This window comes from Elephantulus edwardii, unplaced genomic scaffold, assembly GCF_000299155.1.
Source record: "Elephantulus edwardii isolate Elephantulus edwardi_28Jun2011 unplaced genomic scaffold, EleEdw1.0 scaffold00340, whole genome shotgun sequence".
Taxonomy (NCBI): Eukaryota; Metazoa; Chordata; class Mammalia; order Macroscelidea; family Macroscelididae; genus Elephantulus; species Elephantulus edwardii.
The window spans coordinates 340,163-350,547 of NW_006400090.1; the positions used below are offsets into that span (position 1 = coordinate 340,163).

A 10,385-nucleotide genomic window follows, 5' to 3' on the forward strand; every position below is an offset into this window, starting at 1 on the left:
CGGACTTGCACAGGGTCAGCTCGTCCAGGATCCTGCGGAGGCTGTTGATGTCGGCCTCCACCAGCTGCCTCAGGGACAGCTCCGTCTCATACCTGCAAGTACAGGAGGATCAGGGGCAGATCTAGCCTTGGCTCTGGCTTTGGTTAGTTTATCAGTCAAGGAGGAATTAGGGCTTGCAGACTCTTAATAACCATCTTGGTCATTTCAATTTTAAGCATCAACCAGTAGCTCCTGGAGGAATATACACTGGAATTTTTTTTAAATAAATAAATAATAGTGGATTAAAGCCCCTAAATTATTATATTTCATAAATTAAATATTCTCTGGATTGAAGCCTGTGCACAATAGGGCATCTGCAGACCGTGGCATCCACTGTGACTTGTAATGTGGTTCAGGGACATGGTTTTACAAATAAGAAGCAGGAGGAGAGCTGGAGAAAAGACTCTGGGTGCTGGTCTACCATTCTCTAGGGGAAAAGCTTTCTCATTTTATCTGTGTGGACAACAGAATAAGGAGAGGAAGGGGGAGAATGAGGATGAGTGAGGCCTTAGGTGCTCACTCACTTGGTCCTAAAGTCATCCGTGGCCAGCTTGGCGTTGTCGATCTGCACCACCAGCCTGGCGTTCTCAGCCTTGTTACCCAGGATCTGAAAGACCCAAAACATTCTAGAATGAGCAAGGGCTTTGTGATTTTTTTAGCCAACAGCAACCTTACTAATCTGCTTATATGAAACGAGCTTGCCAAGAATTCACAGTATGGCTTATGTAAAGTGATTAAATGCTGCTCATTTACAATCAAAGACCAAACCAACAAACACAAGAACAAGGAAATAAACCATAAAAATATCAGTAGGTAACCTTTCTTTTTTCCCACGAAACAATACTTAGCAGTTCACAATAATTAATCTTTTTAAACCACCTATTATGTGCCAGAATAAAAAAATGAGTATAAACTAGATTAGGTCTTCAAGAAATGTCCAAGCACGTGGGGAGTATAAATCTGTGAACTAGAGGCTGAACCAGAGGAGCTATGGTGGCATTCTCCCCTGGGAGTTGCACTGGTAACCCAAAGCCCATGGAGTTTGGATCCACCAGCGATTCCATGGGAGGAAGATGAGCAGTCTCCTCCTGTGTGACCTACAGAGTCAGCTATGAGTTGGTTCCAAGTTCACAACAAGGACTTGAATGGGAAGGATTGAAAGGGACTCACTCAGGGAGTGATGGTTCTGATGGTTTGGAACTATTTGGTAGTTTCTAGTCTTGCCCATCCACCTTACACCCTCACAGTATTAGGTAAACCCCAGTCATATCTCCATTGGGACAGTGAAGCAATGTTAATTTGGTTCCAAAAAAGGAGGGCACCCAGGAGTCACAAGTTTTCAAATGCCCACATAAAGGAGAGAGTGCAGTCTCTCTCCACTTCCTTCTGGGGCCTAATGCTTTTCTGACCTCAGGGCAGTAACTGTGGAGCCTGGTGAATGAATGCATGGAAGTATTCAGAAGGCAGCTTATAATTACAGCTTCTTTATGCAAAGTGTTCTTACCACCACAGACTAACACTATGCAAATATTATGTAGACTAATTCTATGCTAATATTCAGACCTAACAGACCTGGACCTAGAACGGAATGGAATAGTCCATCAAGAAACAAAAACCTTTGCACTGGAACCACACAGAACGCTGGTGTTGTCTCTTAGCTGCATCTCAGGTGCTCCCTCCACAACTTCCCACTAAGAAGGCAGTGTGGGGCCCACCCCTCACCTTCTGCTGGAGCTCCTCGATGGTCCGGAAGTAGGACTGGTAGTCCGGGCACACGTAGGGCTCCTGCTGCTGGCAGTACTCACGGATGCGACACTCCAGCTCCGCATTCTCCCGCTCCAGGTCCCGCACCTTCTCCAGGTAGCTGGCCAGGCGGTCATTCAGGAACTGCATGGTCTCCTTCTCGCTGCTGTTGAAGGAGCCCTCGCAGAACCAGCCGCAGCTGCCCACATTGGCGGGGATGTTGCAGGCCCCGGGAAGGGTGCAGCTGTGGCAGCTGGGGGGCACGCAGGGCCGGGAGGAGCAGCTGGTGCGGCAGCTCAGGTTGGGCAGGCAGCAGGAGTAAGGCATGGCGCTGGAAAGGAGGGGAGTGCCTGGCTGAAAGCAGAGTTCGAATTCTCAGAGCGTATGGGTCTCCTTCCTCTCAGGAGCCTTTATACCCACTCTGCAGAGGGTGTGGACATGGAGGGCAGTCTTTTTTTAACCTTTTTACTCGTTTGGTAATTGTCAGAAGCCCTCACCCTCAGTTTGTTATGTGTTTCCTCAGAAGAGTCCCTCGCCTCATAAAAGACTTTACTTGGGCTTCTCGCTAAGTCAGGACTCCTCTGGCAGGCTCTGCGTAAGAGCTTCCCAGTGTGGCTTCAAAGAGCTGGACTCATGAAAGGCCTGTCCCTCCTCATTAGTGGGGTGTGGCAGGCCAGGGACGGGGCTGCTGCTTGGCTTGGTGGGCCTTGGTTCCTTGGCAAGCCTCTCGCTCTTCTTGATGGAACAGCTTAGTGTGGCTCTGGCTCTTGTGTCTTTTGCTAAGTCAAACGAACCACCTCCAATCACCTGGTTCTGGAAAAGAGGATCTGCTCACTTCCAAACAAGTCAGGCAGCCTCGCTCCCCATGGCAGGTTCCTGGTGCGGAGTGGGGGAGAAGGGGGCTTGCAGGCTTTACTTTGTTCTTAAAATTTCAGTAGCTAAATAACAGACATCTGCTGGATCATAGCTTATACAGTGGACTAGACTCTATGGAGAATGGAAAGTAGGTTCACTGTCACTATCAAATCTGAAGAAATGAAAGCTTTCACGTTTGTGGGGCCAAGATGGAAAGGGCTGAAATGATGCAGTACTTTCCTCAAACACTAACTCACCTCTCTTCATTTTAAACCCTGGAGATGGATAATATTATTCCATTTTACAGATTATCACACTGAGGCTTGGAAGGCAGGCTTTAACACACTGTGAACCCAACATACCAGCATAGGTCTATCCTCTTCCCACCATACTGTATTTCACAAACATAAGTGACCTAACTAACTCCATTGAAAACTTCCTCAGACAAGACCACCACTTTCTCTTCTTAGTTCTCATTTGCGCTCTCTCTCTCGCTCTCTCTCTTTCTCCTCTTCCCTGACCCCTTCCTCCCTCTCTGTTCTCTGAAAGCAAAAGCTGGGTCTAATTCGTCTTGAATCCCCAGATCAAGGCATAGGATATACAGCAGATACTCAATGTGTTAAGTGGATGAACAAATGAATGTGAAACAATAATCTGAAATAGGAGATGATATGTAACAAGTGGGTGATTTAGATACTGTGAACTGAAGAGAGCTAAATAAGGAAGACATGAATCAGGGAGTAACTGATGAGAGTGGTGGAAGAAGTAGGCAACAGACCATGAAAAACCCTGCGAATCTGTTTGCAGAAGGTAAACGTAAGCTTTATCCTAAAATAGACAAGTTCTTAATACAATAAAAATTATGTAAGTTTAACAATGAAGACTATGAAAGGAAAACCCACACTGTAATGTTGTCTCTGGATGCTTTTAAGTACAAGGTTTACGGGATGTTTTGTTTTGGTTTTGGTTTCTTTATGCTTATTTTGCTCTCTCCAAATTTTTGGAAACTGTCATGGGTTGGATTGTGTCCCCCACAAACATGTGTCAACTTGATTGGATCGTCATTCTCGGAGGTTTGGTAGTTGTGTAATGTTGTAATGTAGCTGTTATATAATGATTCCCTCAGGATGTGATCTGATGTGATAAAGCAGTAAATTTTGGAAGAATTAAGGATGAGATGCAACACTCTTAATCCCATCACAGATCACAGCCTTGATCTGATGTAAAGGGAATTTCCCTAGGGTGTCCCTGTAACACCTTCCATCCTATACGCAATAAAAAGAGAGAAGATAACAAAGACAGAGAATTGCCATTACCAAGAGGGAAAAAGAGAGAGTTCTTTGGACCCAGCTCCCTGTGCTGAGAAATTCCTAGATCTAAGGGAAGATTAACGCCAAGGTACATGCAGACCCCTAAGGAATGGAGAGCCTGCTGGTGTTGAAAGGATACAGACTTTCCTCTTAAATCATGAATCATGAGAGAGAGGAAGTCTCTCCTAGAGCTGGTCCATGGATTTGGACTGCTAGCCTTCCGTGAGAGAACACATTTTGGTTTTTGTAACCCTCTATTTATAGTCCTTCTGTTATAGGTAACTGTTGTTGTTAGGGGCCGTCGAGTACAATTCATAGCAACCCTATGAACAGCAGATCTGACCCTGTCCTATCCTGTGCCAACCTCACAATCTCTGACACACTTGAGTCTATTGCTGCAGTCACTGTGTCAATCCACCTGTAAGGGTCTTCCTTTTCTTCACTGTCCCTCCACCTTCCCAAGCATGATGTCCCTCTTGAAAGAATAGCCTCCCCTAGCAACATATCCAGAGTATGTGAGATGGTTTTATCATCTTTGCCTCCAAAGAGCACTCTGGCTGTACCTTCTCCAAGATATATTTGTGTGTTCTTTTGGCTGTCTATGTTATCTTCAGCATTCCTCCAATACCACTGTTCAAAGGCATCTTCTGTAGTCCTTATTCATTGTCCAGATCTCAGATGCATAGCAAGTGATTGAAAAGACTACCAGGCACCCTTGGACATCAAGCTAACATCATTGCTCCTCAAAAATTTGGAGAAGTTTCTGACTCGGACTTTCCCAGTACAATATGTCTCCTGATTTCCTGACTGCTGGTACCAAGAGCACTCCACTGACTGTGGATCTAAGTAAGATGAAGTTGTTGAAGTTTTCTCCTTGTTTTCTTGTTTCTAGATAACTAAAACAAAATTACACATCATAGGGAAAAGAAACAAACTTTACATTAAAAATTCAAAAAGGAAATTCTTCCAAGTCTTCTAAAGAGGCAGAGTTGTAAAAGAAGCCCAGTAAAGTGACTCTTCCAATATAATGACTAAATTACGCTTGAGCTTATGATCCTGGAAATAAAACCTTTGTCATGATTGGCATTCACACCTTTGTGACCACTGTTGACTTTGCCAATTCCAAAGTGAGATGTTGAGAAATGATGAAGGGAAACCACACTTCCTGTGGCATCAAGCAGCCTGTAGCTCATGAAGTGACTGACCTACAGTCTGAACTTCAGATAAAGAAAAAGGGCAAAAACCCTTGGAGAAATACTATGCCACTTGAGTACCTCTCCGTGAAGTGTTAGCTCACTTAACATACATAGGAAAGAATGGTGTCCTTTTCTCCTGTGGAGATAATTTCCAAGTTCAATGAAGACTAGAATTTCTAGAACAAGAGACCTAAAGTTGTCATTTTACCCAACAATATTATTTTTAAATGGAAAATTTTTAACCCAAAAGGGAAGAAATTCTTTCCTCTTGCTCATAGTTAGGGTTTATGAAATAGCCTAAATTTGGAAAAAGATAAATTAGGGTAGAGACATGAGAACAGAAGACAAAATCATATAGAAAAGCACTTAGAGTGAACAATCTGAAAATGAAATTAAGGGGGAAATTCCATTTACAATAGAATTTAAAAAAATAAGATATTTCCTCCTCTGTTTACAACACATCCCACAGGAATCGAAGCACCTGTGACCAGGAGGTGCAACGGCTTATGGTAACAACTGTTCTACACATTTAAAATAAAAAATCTTAAAAACTAAAAATATTATTGAGGAAATTAAAGAAAATCTACAGGCATAGGAAGACAGCCCATATTCATGGATAAAAGGCTTGCTATTTAAGTGGCCAAACTGATCTACAGATTCAGTGCAATCCACTCTGAAATCCAGCTGGCTTTTTTGCAGAAACTGAGCCTAAAATTAATGGGAACATACAGATGGTGAATAGTCAAAACAATCTTAGAAAAGAAGAAAATAGGAAGAGTAACATTTCTTATTTTTTTAAATTTTATTTTATTATTTTGTGTGTGTACTGTCAAATCGAATGACTGGCACAGGAGGAGATTGCCCCTCCTTCTCCAGCAGAGCATCTGGTGGATTCAAACCACGTACCTCTGGGATTGCAGTGCAGCTTCTTGCCACTAGGCCACCAGAGCTCCCTACTTCTTAATTTTATTTAAAAAAAAAAAAACTTATACAGCTTGATTGGACACGGTGACTGCAGAACAGGAAATCACTCCTACTCCTAAACCCTTGCCTTCTGAGGAAGAGAAAACAGAATTTAATCAGGGGTTTGCTAACCTAAAACACAGTATTCCACATCCATTACCGAGTAGATGGATGATTTGATTGTTTTTAAAATGATGGAAGGCAGTAAAATAATGATGAAAGGCACAATTTGGTAAGTAAACATTTGTCCCATGTCTAAGTTTGACACTGTTGAGGATTTGGGGGGAGGGGACACGATGCAACTATATCCACTTAAGTAATTTAATGCTTTGCTGCGACCACGCACTTTTAAAAGATGATATTGAGTGCATGTTGGAGGCTGTAAAAACAATAGCAAGAAAACAAATCAAGAAGATGGCGGCTGAACACTATGGCCAGCAAACAGCCGAGACAAAGGGCTCTCAGTCACTTTCAGCCAAAGACACTGCTACACCTTCCTGGAGCATCTCCTGATGGCTACAGCAACGGTGTACCTGTAGTTTTAACAGGTTTGAAATATTTATTATTAATTATGTAAAATAAGGAGCGTGGATTTGAAATGCTAGATGGGAAATCGTAGGATATCTATCGCAATGGTGTCAGCAATAGACCTTAGGATCTGTGGATTTTGCTGAGTGACATGAATAGGAACACTAAACTCTACTCCCACATCTCAGAAACGAGATTGACTTTCCACGTGAAAGAGTTATTTCTCTGACACATTTTTTTTTCCTTTCCTGTCAAAGAAGACCAAATAGAAAGCAGCATGTGAGAGGCAAGGACCTGGGACCACCTCCCTTCACCCCATTTACCACTGACACAGCCCCATCAAGCATAGATACTCATTTAATATTTCACACACCAAACAGTAAGAGTAAAATATATTTATTGTGTTGCAAAATTGGAATTCTTACTTGCTAAGGCATGGAACAAGGTGACTGGGAGGCACCTTCTCCCAGTAAAGCAGCTGCTGAGTAGTTATTTGGAGATCATAGACCCTACCCCTACCAAGCACTTACAGACTGATTGGGCACCGGTCCATTTGTAGAAGGATGGAGACAACTCCTGGGAATGAACTCAACTTGAGGGAAGTGGGTCTGAAGTATACACACTGGATCCAGGAGACTGTGGGCCTAGCGTGGAGTGTCTCTCGGATCATCTTCCGGGGTCTTGTGCTTGAGCTCTGGACAAGAGAGCTCCAACAACACCAACAACCAAGGAAGAAACATTTTAAAACTAGAACGTGAAAGCGTGAGGATTTTAGTCACATTTGAGATAACACTGTCACATCAGGTGAAGAAAGCATCTGCTTTGTCTCCAGGACAGAAAACATAACTAAGCATTTAGACCAAGCACTAGAATGCAGCTGTGGCACCAACCGCGCAGCACACACAGTGATGAGAGCCATTGATTTCCGTCACCAGTAAAGCAGAGCACATGGTAGCTGTCCCTTGCAGTGTGGATGGAGACCATAGACTTAACAGCATATTTTGTTAATATTAAATAACCTTAAAGGGCTCTCCCCAGATTTAAATTTAATCTCAGTGGTTAGTAACTTGAATATCGATAAGAGAATATGATCATTCTTAAAATCTGTTGACTCCTACTCAGATGTAAGACCTGGCTACTTATCATGAGTTCTTCAGTTAAATGTATTTACCAAAGGAGGATTTCAGAAATGTATGGGGTCTTAACAGCTTCATGCCTCCCCAAGGGGCAATTTTTTTGAAATTATTTTAATGAAAGTTTACAAAGACTTTGGATTTCCATTCATACATTGTTGCACACTTTCCTCCCTACCCACCCCTCCTCTTGCTCTTCTCTTTGCAGAAAAAAAAAATCATTTCATTGTTATCCTCCCGACCCAGCCAAGTCCACTTTACTATGCAGCTCTTATTCTGGACTCCTGTCATGAAAATAATACTTAATCATATATCCCTTTTAAACAGTTCTCTCCCTCATCTGTTTCAATGTAGTATACATTATTTATCCCCTTTTCTTACGTTCCCCCCAACCCTGATGTCAGTCTTGTTTTACAACAGTGGCACTATGCAGTATTTGTCCTTTTGTGACTGAGATATTTCATTCAGCATAATGTCCTCCAGAGTCATCCATTTTGTATAATATTTCCTGAGTTTCTTGTTTTTCAAGGCAGCATAGAATTCCAGTGTGTGCATATACCACAGTTTCTCTGGGCACTTGGGTTTCCAACTTTTGCTATTGTGAACAAAGCCGCAATAAACATGGGTGTGCATATATCTGCTTGGGTAGCAGTTATGGTTTCTCCCAAAGGACGATTTTAAAGGAAAATGCCAATTTGTTGTATAATCATTTGAAATCAGTTTTATTCTCACTTGTCACACCTCATTGTATAAATGACATTTAGTGAATGAGCTTTAGTCCAAGTGCTGTTACTTACTCAGTCTATTACACAGGAGGATATCGCCTGTCTTTCTTCCTCAGAGCAGTTAGTGGATTTGACCTGCCTGCCTTTGGGTTGGCAGACCAACTCATTACCCACTAGGTCTTCAGAGCACAACGACACACTGTGTGAACAGGAGGAAATGAGTAGCATAATTCCTGGTTCTTAGTAAGATTTTTTATCAGGACATGGAAGAGAAGAAGTGTTTTGTAGAATATTGCCCGTTGTATTAAGTAATTTTCCATAATGAATGTGCTCATCATATTCAAATGAAACTTCTTGCTTAAGTGGCCCCACAGGTCCCAGGCTGTCCTAGTAGGATGCTGATCTCATTGTGCTCAATGAATGTTAATTAATGGTGCTTGCAGGTCTTTTAGGAGAGGACTGCCCTATAAAGTCCCTCCTTGCTTTTAAGTGGCTTTGTAAGAGGCACGCACACACAGGTAACACTTTAAAAAGAATGAATATGAGAATCAACTCTGCTTTGCAAGAGGAAAGTTTATTAGGAGATTTACAAAGGGATTTGAGGAGCTGCTAGAATGGAATGTTCAAGCAGCAAAGAGGACCACAAAACATGTCAGGGGGCACCTACGGAGCTCCAACTTGTCAGGCCATCAGGACACAGAACAACTAGAAAACAGTTCTGCAAGAAAGGAAATCAGGTCAGCCTGGTTCATCTTCCTCCACTACCCAGATTTATTGGAGGGCCTTAAAGCTATCACTGTCCCTGACGGTTGTCAGAGTAGAATTGGTCCACTGATGACTCTATCATCCTTACTCAATCTCCTGATGGCCCCAAGACATTTAGTACCCAAAGGTGCTGCAGGGCCCACAGCGGGAACGTGCACAGGGATTCGTGACACAGGGTCCAATGGGCTTGTCACAGGCATTGGTTGTGGCACAGGGATTGCAGGGCAGCCTGGGAAAAGAATCATTATATAATCAATAGAAGAATTCAAAAAACTCAAACACAATAGTTGACCCTCCAGCAGGTTTTCAGAGGCCATAAAGTCAAAAGAGGGGAGTGTGGGAAGCTTAGCCCAAGGATACTTTGGAACCATCAGACCCTATCTCTGAAGTCTTAGGAAGCAAAGGCTTAGTAAACCACTCTACAAAACTCAGATATGGTGACAGAAGAAGTGTGTGTGGAGTTCCCAGATTTCACTATAATCCTGGGAATAAGGGAAAATCCTTTCATCCTTTTGAGCCTCAGATGGGCTGATTAATACCTCTCTAAAACAATTATGGAAAAAATTGAATGACATCAAGTTGATAAAAATATAATTTATCAAGTGCTGTGTGCTGGTAATCATCTTCTGGCTTTGATATACAATGCTTTTGTCTATGAAAAGGAGCTGATTTCCACTCTTGTCTCAGATGATTCTAGCAATTGATTACATTGCAAAGTACTACTTAAATATATTTTCTTAATTAGCTTGCCTTTGTCTGTAACAAGCCTACGCTGCAGGTAGAGGGCTTTATCTACCTATTGTCATCACAAGAATCACCAGTGAAAAACATTCGAGTCTCCTGAGTGTCTTTTGGGACAGAAAATGCCTTTGATCTGGGAAATTCTAACAAAAATACCTCACATTTCCTACTGCTGCAACATAAAACTCTGGCCTCCACAGGCACAGTGAGATCTGAAACTGGAACTGGAAAGTCTCTCTTTTCCTCTTTATTAGAGCCATGCAAGTGTCCAACAGGAGGGGCCACCCGCGAGATACTCACTTGCAGTCCTCGCTCTCCAGCAGGCCCCGGTACGTGTTGATCTCACACTCCAGCCGGGCCCTCACGTCCAGCAGCACCTGGTACTCC

The 10,385-nt window shown here is 42.8% G+C and overlaps 1 protein-coding gene across 1 annotated transcript in view; it reads right to left on the reverse strand.

The window, feature by feature from the left end:
- The window catches only part of KRT33A (keratin 33A), a 17,526-nt gene that overhangs the window by 1,773 nt on the left and 5,368 nt on the right, over positions 1-10,385 (reverse strand). The window contains exons 5-8 of the mRNA XM_006901708.1: positions 10,299-10,381; positions 9,379-9,486; positions 1,867-2,113; positions 1,762-1,767 (exon numbers count right to left, since the gene is read on the reverse strand). Of these exons, the coding sequence (XP_006901770.1) occupies positions 1,762-1,767; positions 1,867-2,113; positions 9,379-9,486; positions 10,299-10,381 (444 nt within the window). The remainder of the gene's footprint in view (positions 1-1,761; positions 1,768-1,866; positions 2,114-9,378; positions 9,487-10,298; positions 10,382-10,385) is intronic.